We start from the raw sequence: 18149 nt of genomic DNA, 5'->3' as shown, positions 1-18149 counted from the left end.
TAGTGCATTGTCTGCTACATAAAAGATAAAGAGCCATGGAGTGTAATCAGTAAGCAAGCTTCATGATTAATTCAGAAGGTTCTACAAGCTGCAAAGTATTTAACTGAATATGGTTTGAGGAGAAAGGACGTTCTGAACTCAGAAAGCTATTCTATAAGGGCTATATCTAATCAATTAAGAGGAAATTTCCCAAACTAGATTGGAGAAGGATCATATGCAACAATTAAGGGAGCCCTAAATGGTTATTCATACTTCATTTAGCAGTCCATGAAAGGTTATATAGAGGGGATAGACTAACCAAATGGGGTGTTTCAACTAGTCTAATATGCCCACTATGTGAAGTTTATCATTAATTGCCGGAGAGAAACTATTAAAAATTTCAACACAAGAAGAGGAGTTATGTAGACATATTTAGACTAATTGTTCAGGAAACGAATTACATGGGAAGCTTGAGGCCAAGATAAGAAGTAGCAGTTGTTTTACATTTGCAGTGCTGACATTTGGGGTCATATGACCAACTTCAGGGGTGATAGTTATACATGTAAATACTTTTCCTTGGTAACAAAAGTTTGTTAATTACCAAAAACAATCACGTGGACAGTTTGGGGCACAAATAAAAAGCTTTCGATTGCCAAATGTCTTTGGAAAATAAAAATCTGATGGTGGCCACCCGATCTACCTCTTTTTTTTTTTTTGGTTAATAATTGTGTTATGCGAAAGCTAGCAAAGCAAACCTTGAACGACGATAAATCAGATAACATAAAAGAGGTACAAATATTTAATATGATTCAGTCAATTGACATATGTTCACAGGCGGAGATGAGCAATCCACCATGTAAAAGAGAGTACAAAATATAGAAAGAACAACCTCACAAAGAGGCAAAAACACGTGGCAGACTAACACTTGTCTCGGAATTCTTCCCCTAAACAAGACTCTCAAACTTCTTAGGGACTACATTGCGGATGCTACTGGATGAGAAGGAATGATCCTCAATTTATAGAAGTCCAAACAATTTCCTCCAAATAAAAGGGGCTACCCAAATATGAGAGATTTATAATTTCCTTCTAAGAAAAGGAAAACTCATTTATGGAAAATAAATTGCCCTTTCTTTCAAGAGACAAGAAAACCAAATATGGTAAGAAAATTAGGACAAATACTTAACACCTTCCATCAGAGATACTGGGTAACCCTATTGACTAAGCTTGGATAGATGGGGAGAAATAACCTAATATTTTATACCTCTGCTGGGATTTGAACCTGAGACCTCATGATTCTCATCCACTTCATTGATCGCTAGCCCCTTGGGTGCTTTCCTCTTTAATCTTCTTGTTCTCATCTTTTCACCAGCCTCTACATATAGTTAGAGGTGTTCTTAAAAATCCGAAAAATCGAACCAAACCGACCAAAAAAACCGATACTTTTTAGGTTTGGTTTAGTTTTGGTTTTGAATTTTAAAAACCGATCAAATTTGGTTTGGTTTTGGTTTTAATCGGAAAATAACCGGAAAAAAAAACGAGCCAAATATATTATAAAAGTAGCTATTTAAATTTATTATTACACCTATATATATGTATATTTTTATATAAAGTTTCTAAAATTTTATAGTACATATTAGTCATTTGTATTTTTAGTCTAGTTCTTTGCTATTATAATATCTAATTCTTTGCCTTTACATTCTAGTTTGATTGGTAGTTTTCTTTTGCTAAATACAAGAATTTATTTCATGTTAAAAATAATCGATCTTTAATTGAGTACTTAAATTATTCGTCGCTATTTGATTCAATTATCATCAATATATTTTGGTAAATGATAGATTTCTCAAAGAGCAATTGATTTGATAGTCTTACGTTGAAAATGTAGTCGCCGGAATATGTGTTTGGTAGTATATGTCTCATATTTAAGAAAAAACTCAATAAATAACCGAAAAAACCGAAAAACCGACAAAAACTGACAAAAACCGAATCGATAAAAAACTGACTTAATTGGCTTGGTTTGGTTCCAATATTTGAAAAACCGACTTACTTGGTTTGGTTTCTTTTTAGAGAAAAACCGACCCAAACCGAACCATGAACACCCCTACGTATAGTGATTGAATAAATTAAAAAAATATATAAAGAAAGTTGTCGAGTCCCCTGATTTTCCTTTCTCAGTCCATACTTTTTAATGCTAAAATTGTGGGAATCGTCTTCACATTTTTTGGTTAGTTTTATATTAAATATTCAAAATCTTGTAAAATCTCAAAAACGCTTCTTATCCAACATTTAGGGACATGGTTGGCTCAGTGGCCCAAGAAACAGAGGGTTCACCTAAAAATAGTGGCTTCTACCAATTTCGACTCCATCTCCTAATTGCCAAAATACTTAGTTGAGCTCATGAGACTGAATACAACCATAATACTGTCATGTTGCTCTTCTTTTTCACGCTTGCCGTAAGCGTGTAATCTACACTACCAATTGTTGGAAACAGACAATCAACCCATTTAACAAAAGATAAAGAAAAAGAAGACATGGATAAGAGGAAATGAGAAGAGCACGAAACAATATAATCTTTGATTTATCCACTGGGTCAGTCTAGTCGGTTCTTTGCACCTTATTTTAGTCTAGAACCTATATTTTGATTCATCGTCTTTTCTCAAGGATTGCAGTACGGTTTCTTTCATGGGGAAATCTGTCAATCCTATTAAAAAGAGTGATAAAGAAATTCAAAATTTGATCGAGAGAGTAATGGAATTCTGCAATATGTATGCCAGCAAGGAGGAGCGAAGAAGCTCTTCATTTACCAGAAAGCAGCAAACTAGTTTTGCTCACGGGACATAAGCTGAGGTTGTCTAGAATCAGTGGGATCATCATATGTACATATTTTTAATTTGTTTTTCATATATATGCCTAGTTTGAGCCGAAAGCAATGCGTTAAGTGAACCAACAGAACTCACGTTAAATCTAGCTGACCTGCACGTTTTTATGATTCATGAAATTAAATTTATCTACATGATAAGAGGAATTCTCTAATTGAAAAGCCAAGGTTATGGTGGACAATTCAGTAACAATTCAACTGAAGAGCTGATTATGAGATCTCGCTTTTTTCATTTGTGGCAATAAGAACGTTAGAACATATATATCAATGTTCAAGGAAGAAACATTTATTGAGCATTGTGACTGCAAAGAGAGTTAAAGACTAGAGCTATTTCATTTACCATCTGGATATGCATATAAAAAGCACTTCTTCGAAGGAATTATAACTTTCATATAAGACGTACTTCTCGGAATTCGTATGTGCATCTTCTTACAATAGAGAGGCACCTAGGCTGAAGAAAACTTGTTGTTCAGACCATGTCATCGTTTCATAATATATCGTAAAATCCAATAACTGCTGGAAATAGGTCATGTATGTGATGAAAGGCCTTGAAAGAAGGTTAGGGCAAGTCTTTTATACCGGCAATACAGATGGTTATGAAATAATAAAACTGATATGGAAAGGCTTTGTAGGTGACTCAAAGTGCTAAACTTTATACCATTAAGACAGATTCATTCTTACAATAACAACTGCACCTCAATCCCAACCAAGTTAGGGTTGGTTAAGACAGATTCATTCTTACAATAACAACTGCACCTCAATCCCAAGCAAGCTATGGAATTTCCCATTTGGCTGTAATATTCAGTCCATTGATACATGATGTCGAATGGAATTTCCCATTTGGAAAGAAAATCACCCAATTAAGACAAAAATCCTAAAAATGACAGGTCAGAAACATGTTTTAATAAGTGTAGTGCAGGACATAGCCATTAGTTGATCAAATATAAGGAATCCCTCATAGGAAGACAAAAAAGATCTAACATGAAGCAACTGCTAGAAAGCCAATATCTGAACAAAAACAAATAAAAGAATGCAAAACTTCCTAATCAAAGATCATTAGTACTGAATAAATTAAGAAACCACCAATTGCATAACAAATGTACCTCCTTTGCAACTTCCATAACCTGCCACTACGGCTAGCCTGATATCTCCGTGAACTACAAAGGTAAACTGAAAGTAAAACCTTAGCCAAGAGGCCACAGGACAAAATCTGAACGGTTGCAACACCTGAATTTCACTGGTTAGAAACTACCTGACATGCCTCAGTCCCAACCATAGTCAACTATGTACACCAGAAACGCACCATGTCCCATTTTAGGGAAAACTGCTAGCATAACCACCATAAATCTATCTGATAGTGACAAACTTGTTTGTACCATGCTTTGCCCAGTAAGGCTTCAGATCAATTGCGTTAGAAAAGTTATATCCTTCCGAAGCAAGTTTCTCTAGTACCTTTGTAAACGCTCCCAAACTCATCTTCCGTCCTGCTATCCTTGAACCACGCCTTTTGGTATTCATAGGCAAGGGATATGAAGATAAATTAGTGGTACAGCAAGCCGATTGCCAACCACCACAGCCCCACCTATAACACTGCTGAGCAGCCCCAGTGCATGAGCAAACTGGTATGGGAATTACCGAAATATCCATAGTAATACCATTAATGACAACTTCTGCACTTTTTCTGGGAGCTCTTGCCCGTGGAACAGATGGGGTAGGCTCGACTTTAGGGACCCTAGTAGCTTTCTTTGCCTTCTTACTTTTAGGGGACTTCAGCAGTTGTGATTTACCAGCTCCCCTCTTCTTTGCAAGCCCACCAATATCCCTTTCTAGACAAACCTCTTCCAGCTGAGAATCAGGTTCAACTTTCACCAAGTTTGGCTGCTCGTGAATCTGCATGGACTGAGCAGAAGACGTCTCAGGCAAAAAACCATAACCCGTAAGATAGTGGTGGTTTCCGGATAGCACATTGAGATACTTATCTCTATAGTCTTTATGATTAACCCAAGAATCCCTCATGTACTCAATGGGCATGGGGGTCTCCGAGATCCCACAAACCCGATGGTGATGAAACGCACCACCATTAGTTGACTCCATAACTGTAGGATGGTGAGGCTGGTGGGTTTGGTGGTTGTGATGATGGTGATGGTGATGGTGATGGTCGCGAATGTTGCCAAAAAGGGGCTTCTCATCCATAGAGGACATGAGTTGCAGGCCTAAATGGCCCTTCAGGACTGTTGCAGCTGGCTCGAAAAAACCCCAATTTCGTATATTCATACCGTTTCCATCCATGGCTGCGTGAAACCAATATCAAGAGGGCTTAAACTTTCAACAAAGATCGTAGTTTGACAAACTCCAGCTGTAAATATTGCTTATATCAGTAAAAAATCAATGCCACAGCATGTAAGCATCATCCTTTTCAACCCTACAGAAGCCACAAAGGATATAATTCACTAAATCAAACCGTAAAAACCACAAGTAACAAAACTACAATCATCATGCTGAATTAACAAAAAAAAATGCAATACGTTCAATCAATAGCCACAAGGCACATAAACATGCATAAATATTAACCAAATCAAACCCTAGAAACAAGCAATAATACCACAAGTGCAGAGTGGAATTGAAAATGAGTCAATACATTCAATCAATTGCCACAAAATGCACAGAGGCACACAACGCTGACAACAAAAGTTTAAGATATATGTAAAATGAGTTATGTTTAAGCTTACTGATTTAGATCTTGGCATAAATAGAGAATGTAATAGCTCAAATATAGAAATGCGGAGTGAAATATCCGTAAATGTACTCAGAAAAGGAGAGAGTACTGACTGGAGGGAAGAGTCGGCTGGGTAGGGTTTGACACTGTAATCCCCTCTATTCGAAGGGACTCCCTTATTTACCTCTAAAGAATAGAAAATATGATCCGGTATGAATTAATAATTGTAGAAAAATAAAAGAAGATTAAATGAAATAATACTACAAAACAAAACAATAACATACCCACTATAATCCCACATAATGGAGGTAGAGAGGTTATTTCCAATAAACCTTATGCTCAAGCAAGCATAGGTACCACAATAATAACAAGAAAACAAGACGGGACAACACCGAAAAACCATATAAAAGCAGCATACACCACAAGATAGTAAGATGATCAAAATGTAAAAAAAAACGACAGGTATTCAAACAAGCCTACTACCAACCAAATGCGAGAGTACGTACTAACACTACCTGTATGAATAATCTAGACTACCTAACCTACTATCCTAATCGTCGACCTCTACACCTTCCTATCACGGGTCATGGCCCCGGTCAGCTGTAGCTACGCCATGTCATGCCTAATCACCTCAGCTCAACACCTTTTCGGCCTACCTCTACCTCTCATAAGGCCCTGCAATGTCAACCTCTCACACCTCCTTACCGGAGCGCCTATGCTTCTCCTCGTCACTTATCCAAACCATCTAAGCCGTACTTCCCGCGTCTTGTCCTCAATAGGGGCCACACCCACCTTGTCCCGAATAACTTCATTCTGAATCCTATCTAATCTGGTGTGCCCGCACATCCATCTCTGCTACCTTCATCTTCTGGACGTGGGAGCTCTTGACTGGACAATACTCAACCCCATACAACATAGCCGGTTTGACCACCGCTCTATAAAACATACCTTTAAGTTTTGGCGGTACCTTCTTGTCACACAAAACACCGGAAGCAAATCTCCATTCCATCCATCCCGCTCCAATACGATATGTGACATCTTGATCAATTTCCCCATCCCTCTGTATAATAGACCCAAGGTACTTAAAACTTCCCCTCTTAGGGATGGCTTGTGAATCCAGCCTCACCTCCCCTTCCACTCCCTGGGTATCACCACTAAACTTAGACTCTAAGTATTCTGTCTTGGTTCTGCTCAACTTGAAATTTTAGACTCCAGGGTTTGTCTCCACACCTCTAACCCCGTGTTAACTCTTGCATCTCGTCAATCAAAACGAGGTCGTCTGCAAATAACATACACCACGGCATCTCCCCTTGGATGTGGCGAGTCAGTACGTCCATCGCCAGGGCAAACAAAAAAAAGGGCTGAGTGTCGACCTCTGATGCAACCCCATCATGACCCAAAAATGGTCTGAGACCCCTCCCACTATCCTCACACAAGTCTTCGCTCCCTCATACATGTTTTTAATCACCCTAATGTAGGCCACAAGTATCACCCTCTAGCCTCCAAACATCTCCACACAACCTCCCCAGGACATTATCGTAAGTCTTTTCTAAATCGATGAACACCATATGAAAGTTCCTCTTCCTCTCCCTGTATTGTTCCATCAATTTCCTAACAAGGTGAATGGCTTCCGTAGTTGAACGCCCCGGCATAAACCCAAACTGGTTCTTGAAATAGACACCCTTCTCCCACCCTTAGCCCCACCACCCACTCTCACACCTTCATAGTATGACTAAGCAGCTTAATACCCCGATAGTTGTTACAATTTTGGATATCTCCCTTATTCTTGTACAAAGGAACCATCGTGCTCCATCTTCACTTTTTAGGCATCTTTTTCGTCCTAAAAATGATATTAAATAACCTAGTAAGCTACTCCAAGCCTGCCCTGTCACAATCTTCCAAAACTCCACTGGGATTTCATCTGGCCCGGTCACTCTGCCCCTGCTCATCTTACGCATAGCCCCCACAAGCTCCTCAACTCAAATTCGCCTGCAATACCCAAAGTCGCAACGACTCTGGAAGGATCCCAAATCACCCAGAACAATGTCTCTATTCCCATACTCGTTCAAGAGACTATGGATGTAAGACTGCCATCTCCGACAAATATGCGCCTCATCCAACAAAACTCTACCTTCTTCGTCATGGATGCACTTCACTTGGTCACGAGCCTTTCTCTCTCTCACCTTGGCTAGCCTAAGCAGCCTCTTATCCCCGCCTTTACCCTCAAGTTCTTCATATAAACGACTAAATATTGTAGTCCTAGTCGCCGTAACTGCTAACTTCGCCTCCTTCCTAGCCAACTTATACCGCTCCCTATTCGACCTCTTCTCCTCCTCTTCAATGCTTTCCACTAGCTTCAAATACGCCGCTTTCTTAGTATTCACCTTTCTTTGGACCTCTCCATTCCGCCACTACAAATATAATAATAATAATAATAATAATAATAATAATAATAATAATAATAATAATAATAATAATAATATCCTACATGGAAAATAGGAATAGCCCCGCCTAGATAGTTGGAGAAGTAGAGATTTGATTTTGGTAGAATTAAGGGGTGTGATTATATTTTTGATAGAAATTATTTTAATCCATCTCCCATTTTATCATCATGGCATAATTCATGCTAAACGCAGCAGGGCTTGGCTAGGTAGGTGGGTAGGGTAAAATTTTATTAAAAAAAAAAAATAAACTGACATGTCAGGGGAGGTTAAGACTCCCTCCCCCCCCCCCCCTCAAAATTACATCCCTAAGGTGATTCAAGGTTTATAATTACTTGTTCTTTCAAAGTCTAATGTCCTTTTTATTTGTTGTATGGAAAAATAAGTAATTTATATAGTATTATTGTCATCCGTTCGGTTAGATAGTTATATGTATATATATAATTAGTCTTAGTCCTGTATGTAATAGGAGTAGGTCATTATGTATACTTATAGGTAGGGCTCATTGTAACATAGTTAATTCATCAATAATAGATTTTCTCCCGTGTATTCTCACATGGCATCAGAGCAATCATGAGATATTTTATTGTTATGCATAAATTCCAACGACTCCGGGAATAACAAAAAAGAAAAAGAAAAAAATTAGTCAACCAGTCATTTTTTTTCCTGCAAATCAGGGCTATTCGTAGGAAAGTTCATATATGTCGGTGTTGTGCAAAAACCAATGCCACCATGAGGTAGATCAGCTTTCGACGACCAACCCGTAAAATTTCTTCGGCAGACCCCCTCCCACTCACCCTCACACGCCGCTGGAAGAATATTTTCCAGCGAAACTCCTACATCATGCGCCGACGCGTGAGGCTTCTTCCGGCCATTTTTTGGCGACGACTCTTTAGGACAGTTTGCTCCCCTTGCAATTCCGAGCCTACCCATCCAATTTAAGCTAAATTCCGACCACTTTTTATATTTTTGCGGTGTGAACAGTGACTTTCTCGGCGTGAACAGTAATTTTCAGGAAATTTTCTGATTTTTCTGACGTTAATATTATAATGTCATTCATATCAGAAGCCTTTGCTCACAATCTGTTGGATCAGATGTATTGAATCCAATCCAAATGGTTTTCTTGTCGGAATATATAGAGTTCCTTCAGTACAAAGCATGTTAACAAATATCTTCTGAGATTGCTATTGTTGTTCAAACATGTAATGGCGTTACTTGTGTCTCGAAGTCTTGTTCTCCCAGTAATTGGGTTATTGATTCAGGAGCGACTGATCATATTTTTGGTAATAAATCTACTTTCACTACTATTTTCTATTTTCAATCCTTCCCAACGGTCATAATGGCCAATGGGTCTCAAACCGTGGCAACTAAAGTAGGTCAAATTCCACATCCTTTTTTACCTTTGAATTTAGTTCTTTATGTTTTCGGTAGTCCTTTAATCTTATAGTCGTTGGTCGCTTACCCAAATCACTTAAATGTTCTGTTTTATTTCTTGATGACCTTGTTTTTATACAGTAACGCAGTATAGGATGGATTATTGGTACCGGACGTGAATCAGATGAACTTTATTACCTTATCCTTACTAAATCACATGAACCCACATCAACAGCTTGTTGAGTTACTGATTCACTAGATTTATTACATAAACGATTGGGACATCCCAATTTATTAAAACTTCATAAAATGGTACCTAGTTTGTCTCACTTGTCCACTCTAGAGTGTGAGTCATGTCAGCTTGGTAAGCATACTCGCTCTTATTTCCCTCGGCGTCCTGATAATTGAGTAATGTCACCTTTCACTTTAATCCATTCAGATGTTTGGGGTCCTAGTCGGGTCAGTTCTACCTCGGGATTCCACTACTTTTTTAGTTTCATTGATGATTATTCCAGATGTACTTGGATATTCTTGATGAAAAATCGATCTGAGTTGTTTTCTAATTTTCAGACTTGCCACGCTGAAATTCCAAATTAATTTGGGGTTTATATCCGCACATTTCATAGTGATAATGCCTCAGAGTATTTGTCTTCTCCATTTCAACAGATTATGAACTCTCATAGGATCATTCATCAGACATCTTATCCATACGCATCTCAACAAAATAGGGTAGCGGAAAGGAAGAATAGGCATCTCATTGAGACTACTTGTACCCTACTCATACAATCTCATGTTCCCTTACGTTTTTGGGGGATGTAGTTCTCACATCTTGTTATCTTATTAATCGTATGCCATCATCAGCTATCCAGAATCAAGTTCCATTATTTGTGCTATTTCCTTACTCACCCTTGTTCTCTCTTCCACCGCGTGTCTTTGGGAGCACATGTTTTGTTCATAGCCTTACTCCAGAAAAAGATTAGCTCTCCCTGCTCTTAAATGTGTATTTATAGGTTACTCGAGAACGCAAATGGGGTATCGATGCTACTCACTTCACCTCAAGCGGTGCCTTATTCTCAACTCTAGATCCAACTCCAGCACCCATAGCTTCTCCTACATTCTCAACCACTGAAGTCTTACCCATACCAACCATTGAGGAATATAGTGATGCTCCTCGTAGATCCCCAGCCACAGGAACACCACTCTTGACTTATCATCGTCGTCCACACCCAGCATCAGGCCCAACTGATTTACGTCTTGCTCCTACTACGGACTTGTCTCGTCTTAGTCAGCCGATTGCACTTCGGAAAGGTATACAAACCACACTAAATTGCAATCCCCACTATGTCAGTTTAAGTTATCATCGTCTATCTTCATCCCATTATGCTTTTGTATCTTCTTTGTCCTCTGTTTCCATCCCTAAGTCTATAGGTGAAGCACTATCTCATATAGGATGGCGATAGGCTATGATTGACGAGATGTCTGCTTTACATACGAGTGGTACTTGGGAGCTTGTTCCTCTTCCTTCAGGTAAATCTACTGTTGGTTATCATTGGGTATAGGCACTCAAAGTTAGTTCGGATGGCGAGGTTGATAGACTTAATTTTTGTCTTGTTACCAAAGGAAATACTCATGTATTTAGGCTCCACTACAGTGATACTTTCTCTTTCGTGGCTAAAATATCATCAGTCCGCATTTTCCTATCCATGGCTGTTGTTCGCCACTTGCCTCTCTATCAATTGGATATTAAGAATGTTTTTCTTCACAGTGACCTTGAGGATGAAGTTTATATAGAGAAACCACATGGTTTGTTACTCAGGGGAAGTCCAATGTCTTTGTATGTCGCTTGTGCCGGTCACTTTATGGTCTAAAGCAGTCTCTTCGAGCCTGGTTTGATAAGTTCGGCACAGTTATCCAGGAGTTTGTCATGACTCGTAGTGAAGTTGATCACTTTGTATTTTATCAGCATTCTGCTTCAAATCTCTGTATTTATCTGGTTCGTTTATGTTGACAATATTATTATTACCAGCAATGATTACGATGTTATTACTAAGCTGAAGCAACATCTCTTTCCACACTTTCAGTCTAAGGACCTGGGCAGATTAAAGTATTTTCTGGGTATTGAAGTTGCTCAGTCTAGCTCAGGTATTATGATCTCAGAACGAAAGTATGCATTAGACATTCTTGAAGAGACAGGAATGACAGGTTGTAGACCTATTGACACTCCGATGGATCCGAATTCTAAACTTCTGCCAAGACAGGGGAGCCATTCAGCGATCCCGCAAGATATAGACGGCTGGTTGGTGAATTAAATTAACTCACAATGACTAGACCTAACATTTTCTTTCCTATGAGTTTTGTGAGTCAGTTTATGGATTCTCCTTGTGATAGTCATTGGTACGCATTCTTCGGTACATAAATCATCTCCAGACAAAGGATTATTGTTTGAGGATCGAGGCTATGAGCAGATCATTGGATACTCAGATGCTGATTGGGCAGGATTACCTTTTGATAGACATTTTACGTCTGGATAATGTGTAGTAATGGCTATGGCAACATGTGAACTAATTTGGATCAAACAGTTGCTCAAGGAGTTAAATTTTGGTGAAATCAGCTAAATGGAACTTGTGTGTGATAATCAAGTTGTTATTCATATTGCATCGAATCTTGTGTTCCATGAGAGAACTAAACACATTGAGATTGACTGTCACTTTGTCAAAGAAAAGATACTCTCCGGAGATATTGCTACAATGTTTATGAAATTGAATGATCAGCTTGCAGACATTTTCACCAAATCCATCACTGGTCCTCGTATTAGTTACATATGTAACAAGCTTGGTACATATGATTTATATGCACCAGCTTGAGGGGGAGTGTTAGATAGTTGTATAAATATATATAATTAGTCTTAGTGCCGTATATATGTTACATCCCGCATTTTCGTATGTTAAAGTTTTATCGTAAATTAATCGACGTAAGTTTGGGAATGAGATTATTTTAAAATTATAAGTACTATGCTATTTCAAGCAAGTGATAAGTAAATTCGTGAAGGTGAGAGGGTAAGCAAATCAATGAGAATGAATTTCGTCGAAGTTTGGCATTTTGAGATAAAATACGGTCCGGACTATAAATACCCGGTATTTATGGACTAGTGTCATACAAGGTACCACATGACCATGATAGTAAGGTGTATAAGGTGTGTTAAAAGTGAGTAGTATTCTAAATAATTTGAGATAATTTTTAACTATGTGGGTAATTGATTAATTATTGGTTAGTGGGAGATTAACAAGTTAATCAAGAGATTAGTGGATAATTAATTAGAATTATGGATAAGGCTTCAACCTAAACATGGTAACTCGAAGGAGAAAAAAATGGTCATGTAAAAATAGTCTCACTACAACATTATATGCACGCTATAAAAAAGTGGTATCAGAGCAGTTCTGTCCTAGGGAGTTTACAAGCCGTGTCTAGTAGAGTCTTGTTTGTGGGTGTGTCGTGCACCACACTTATAAGCAGGAAGATACGGGGCATTTAGGACTGTCACTCTTTCTTCTTACTCTAGATCGTGTGGTAGAGCTCAGTTGTAAGAACTCAATTTCCTAAACTCTATCTTATTCATAATACGACGATGCCTACTTCCAGAAAGACAGGTGGTAAGAGATATAGTTGTGGAAGAGTTAAGTTAGAAGAACTCGATTTTTGCATCATGCTTATGATGGATAAATATGAAGTATTCAGCAGACCATGTGTATATTAAGATGTGTAAGTTTCTTGATAAGGATCCCTAAGGCAAGAATCCTTATCCACTTTTACGATAGGAAAAAAAAGGAAAAAAGAGAATTGAAAAATAGACATAAGTTCCAGCAAGTAACAGAAGCAAGGTGAAAAAGGGTATGAGGTACCCAGTTAATGAAGATTATCGGTATTTACAAATCAGGCAGAGAAATATAAGCATTTTGAGTTACCTTCAGTAAAGACAGAGGTATGTACAATTGGTCACATCCATTCCGCATATGCCATATAGGGGTTAACAGAAGTAGTATAAGAGGAGGACGGGATATCAGGATCTAGCTAGGGTTAGAGTAACCCAAAATGGTGAATGGAATGGTTGTGTTAGTTGACATTTTCGAAGGATATTGCAAATGTGCTAAAAGATCTCCTTGTGAGACATCTAGATGGTGTACTCTAGAATAGTACAGCTAGATATGAATACTAGGATGTTCAAAGACAGGCACTGGAATCCTGGAAGGAATAAATATTACCTTAGTATGGCTCCCGTCCCTAGTAGAGCGAGGATGCTAGGCAACCCGACGAGCCAATGGATGAAGCAAGGGGAGCTAAAAGCAAAAGAATATCTTGTTGAAGTTTTCAAAAGAAAGTGAGAGGCAGAAATATTAGCGGGAAGATAAGAAGAGAGTTAATAAAGCATTATGAGTAATATGTGATACATGGATGGCAATGATAGATAAAAAAAATGAATGAAAAAAAAAATAACAGTATTACAGAGTCTATCGACAAGGGAAGGAAAAGACAAGAGGAGACAGGCCTCGAGACAACAAAAGAGTATAGGCCATAAAGTCATATCCTCATTTCGAAAATAAGTTCGTGACTCTACCGTGATTAATAGAAGGAAAAGTTAGACCCCAGAGTAATAGAAATCAGTATGGACTTGTGAACAAGATAAACCAAACATGAATTAGGGACTGAGTAATTTGATATTAGTCGGCATCATGAGAACTTCAGATTTTGTTCTGGAAATAATAGAAGGCAATGGACAACAGAAGAAGATTCACGAGAAATTCGGAGAATGGTCATTCAGGCAGACGCTTCCCTAAAGCAAGCAATGTGAGTAAAGTTAAACTTAAAGGACTGTCTGTGCCAGTTATACTAAGTGTCACCCTCGCGAGTAAGGAATTTTGTTATCCTTGGTACAGAAGGATTACCACAAGGCAAGTAAGGGCCATCGATGATGTGAAAAGACGCCAAAGATGAAGAGGTAAAACATATATAGGTAGATCGTCGTAGCTCCAACTCTTAGCACTCCCCTAAAAGGGGGAATATGGAGTGATGTGGCGTGAAGTCAGAATTTAGTGGTTCTAGCAATCATGGAATGGTAAAGAAAAAATGCGAAAAAAAAATGAAAAAAAAATGAGATTGCTCTCATTCAAAGCTTACAGATATGCTGCGATTCCAGAATATTATATAAGCACGACGTCAAGAAAAGGAAGTAAGGGTTCCTACCCAGGATGTTATTGATAGATAAGGAGCCAGTGCCTGAGGTAAGTTAAGACAAAGGAATAACCCAATAAAGATTACACGGAATATGGATATGAGGATGGGCCAACGAGTAGTTAGTAGTTGATTCAGGAAGAGCCTATTCATGACTAGACAAGAGGTTACAGACAAATCAGCAGATCACGCAAGATAAATATAGTGAACCCTAACATGGAGAATTCAACCCGCAGTAATGTCATTATAATACTTGACATATATTCAGATAGGAGTCGGGGTAGTTAAAGGTACTGTATGAATGTTATAGGAATAAAAGAGAGTGCCACTGGGAAGACAGTCAAAATATCAGTTCAGAAGCAACCCTACAAGCACAAGGGCGTGGAGGTAAGAACTACGGATAATAATAGGCGAGTACGAACATCAAAAATTCCATCGGGTATGCGATGTAATAAGCTCGCGGCTTTACAAGAGTCAGAAGGTCTTCCCTAAGTACTACAACGAAAGACTAACTGAGGAAATAAGGAAGAAGGCCCGGTACAATCTTTCTCAAGAATATCATACGGATTTTTCTCTACTACTCCAGATATGTTAAGGCTATTCCTTCTTTCTTTTTGGCATGATCCATACGATACAAACAAAACGAGCAAATGCACAACTTCCATAAATGACTCTATTCATAGAAATACTAGAGATGCTTATGTTCTTGATTCCCCATGTGTCATATTATTCTATCATCTGTTCATGGGTCTCAAAAATATGTAAGTTGTAAAGTTTATTTCATAAAATTAATCAGAGGTATAATGGTCTTATGACGTACCGAGATATTTTATTTCATATGAATTTTATGCATTTATACATGCACATTGACCTATGACCAGATGGCATTATATACGCGCATATATTTGTATATGGGATATGGGAAAGGTTATGGCGTTATATACGCACCACCACCTGATCAGCTAGTATACGTTGATGATTTTGCCCACAGTGGCCGAGATGATATGATGGGATGCCCTCAGAGACCTGATGATGTTATGAAACATGTACCTATGCACGACATGACATTCATATGAATATGCATGACACTATAATTATTTCATGAATTACAGAATTATCCAGACTTACTGGTTGAGTCATTTATTCTACATTTCTTCTATGTCTGTTATGTACTTATTTATGTGCCATACATACTCGGTACATTATTTGTACTGATGTTCCTATTGCCTGGGGACGCTGCATTTCATGCCCGCAGGTCCCGATAAACAGGTCGAGAGCCCTCCGAGTAGGCTATCAGCTCAGCGGAAGATGTTGGTGCGCTCCATTTGCTTCGGAGTTGCTTGTTTGGTTAGTATGATTTAGACGTGTATTGTTTGGTATGGCGGGACTCTGTTCCGACCTTTATAAAAATTATGTATTCTTAGAGGCTTGTAGACAGATGTCATGTACGTAAAAGATTGTATGGCCTTGTCGGCCTATGTTCAGTATACGAGTGGTTATTTTGGCCTTATAGGCCCGTATGTCTTATGTATAAGTTGGTATCGCATGTTGTATTCTACTTATCTCACGGCAGCCTTCTGGCTCATTTATCTATGATAGTATGACATGAAAGGATACGTTATATTGGTACTCGGTTGAGTAAGGTACCGGGTGCCCGTCACGGCCCATCGGTTCGGGTCGTGACAATATAATAGGAGTAGGTCATTTATTATGTGTACTTATAAATAGGGCTCATTGAAACATAGTCAATTCATCAATAATGGATTTTTCTCCGTGCATTCTCACACGTTCATTACAACAACAACAACAACAACAACAAGTATAGTTTCACAAGTGGGGTTTTGGGATAGTAGATAGTACGAGGAAAAATGAGAAAAGAGCAGTAGCAACAAGCAATAACGAGAACAAGATAAAAGAAAACAAAGCGAAAGGAACAATAGAAGATAGAAATCTACAATATTAGAATACAAGACCGCCACTAATAACGCTGGAAATGTCGGGAAACCCGCATAACTACCTATTAACCTACAACATTAATCCTCAACTTCCACACCTTCCTATTAAGAGTCATGCCCTAGGTCAGCTGAAGCAAAGCTATATCTCGCCTAATCACCTTTCCCCAATACTTTTTTGGCCTACCTCTACCTCTTTTAAGACCCACTAAGGACAACCTCTAATAGCTCCTTACCGGCGCAAGCGCTTCTCCTCTTCACATGCCCAAATTATCTAAGTCTCACTTACCGCATTTTTTCCTCCATGGGGGCCACTCCTACCTTGGCCGGAATATCTTTATTTTTAATCTTATCAATCCCGGTATGCCCGCACATCCTGCTACTTTTATTTTCTAGACATGAGGATTTTTGACTACCCAACACTCTGCCCCATACAACATAGTCGGTCTAACTACTACTCTGTAAGAATTACCTTTAAGTTTAGGAGGTACATTCTTATCTCATATAACACCGTATACGAGCCTCCATTTTACCCACTCCACACCAATATGATGTGTAACATCCTCGTCAATCCCTCTATTACCTTGGATTATAGACCCTAGGTACTTGAAACTATCTTTCTTGGGGATGAGTTGTGTATCAAGCCTCACGTCCACATCCGCTTCACTTGTCCTGTCACCGAAGTTACACTCTAAATATTATGTCTAGGTCCTACTCAACTTGAAACCTTTAGACTCTAGGGTCTGTCTCCAAACTTCCAATCTCGCGTTAACACCACTTCTCATCTCGTTAATCAGTACAATATCATCCGCAAATAACATACACCAGGGCACCTCCTTTTGAATGGACGCGTTAGTGTATCCAATGGCAAAGCAAATAAAAATGGACAAAGAGCTGACATGTGGTGTAACCCCATCACAACTGAAAAGTGGTCTGGTTCCCTTCCCACTTTCCTCACCCGAGTTTTAACTCCTTTATACATGTGTGTAAACACCCTAGTATACGCTACAGGAACACCTCTAGCCTCCAAACATCTCCATAGAACCTCCATTGGGACTTTGTCATATATTTTCTCTAGATCAATGAACATGTGCAGGTCCCTCTTATATATTGTTCCACCAACCTCCTTACAAGATGAATGGCTTCCGTAATCGAATGACCCAGCATTAATCCAAACTGGTTTTCACAAATAGACATACTCTTCCTCACCCTTGCTTCCATCACCATCTCCCAAACTTTTATACTGTGGCTCAACAACTTGATACCCCTATAGTTGTTGCAATTTTGGATATCACCTTCGTTCTTGTATAACAGAATCATCGTACTCCACCTCCTTTTTTCGGGCATCTTCGTCGTCCTAAAAATGATGTTAAACAACCCAGTGAGCCGTTCCAATCCTGCCCATGCTCACAATCTTCCAAAATTCCACTGGAATTTTGTCTGGCCCGGTCACTCTCCTCCTGCTCATCTTATGCATAGTCCCCTCGGCATCCTCACTTTTAATACACCTACAATAACCAAAATCTCGACGACTTTCGAAGTGCTCCAAATCACCCAAAGTGATGCCCATGTCTCCCTTTTAATTT

At 38.8% G+C, this 18149-nt stretch overlaps 1 protein-coding gene across 2 annotated transcripts; it reads right to left on the bottom strand.

The window, feature by feature from the left end:
- Positions 3488-5783, bottom strand: LOC109226926 (protein BASIC PENTACYSTEINE2-like). 2 transcript variants are annotated; one of them, XM_019391862.1, is made up of 2 exons: positions 5684-5783; positions 3488-5276 (listed from the first exon to the last, which is right to left on the bottom strand). In XM_019391862.1, exon 2 carries the CDS (start codon positions 5141-5143, stop codon positions 4202-4204), a length of 942 nt encoding a protein of 313 aa, XP_019247407.1. In that variant the 5' UTR covers positions 5144-5276; positions 5684-5783; the 3' UTR covers positions 3488-4201. The 2 variants fall into 2 exon arrangements, with proteins under 2 accessions (XP_019247407.1, XP_019247406.1); XM_019391861.1 differs by having other exon boundaries at positions 5584-5749.

Source organism: Nicotiana attenuata, chromosome 6 (genome assembly GCF_001879085.1).
Source record: "Nicotiana attenuata strain UT chromosome 6, NIATTr2, whole genome shotgun sequence".
NCBI lineage: Eukaryota > Viridiplantae > Streptophyta > Magnoliopsida > Solanales > Solanaceae > Nicotiana > Nicotiana attenuata.
The sequence above is the reverse complement of the archived record's forward strand: the minus strand, read 5'-3'. Positions and strand labels throughout refer to the sequence as shown.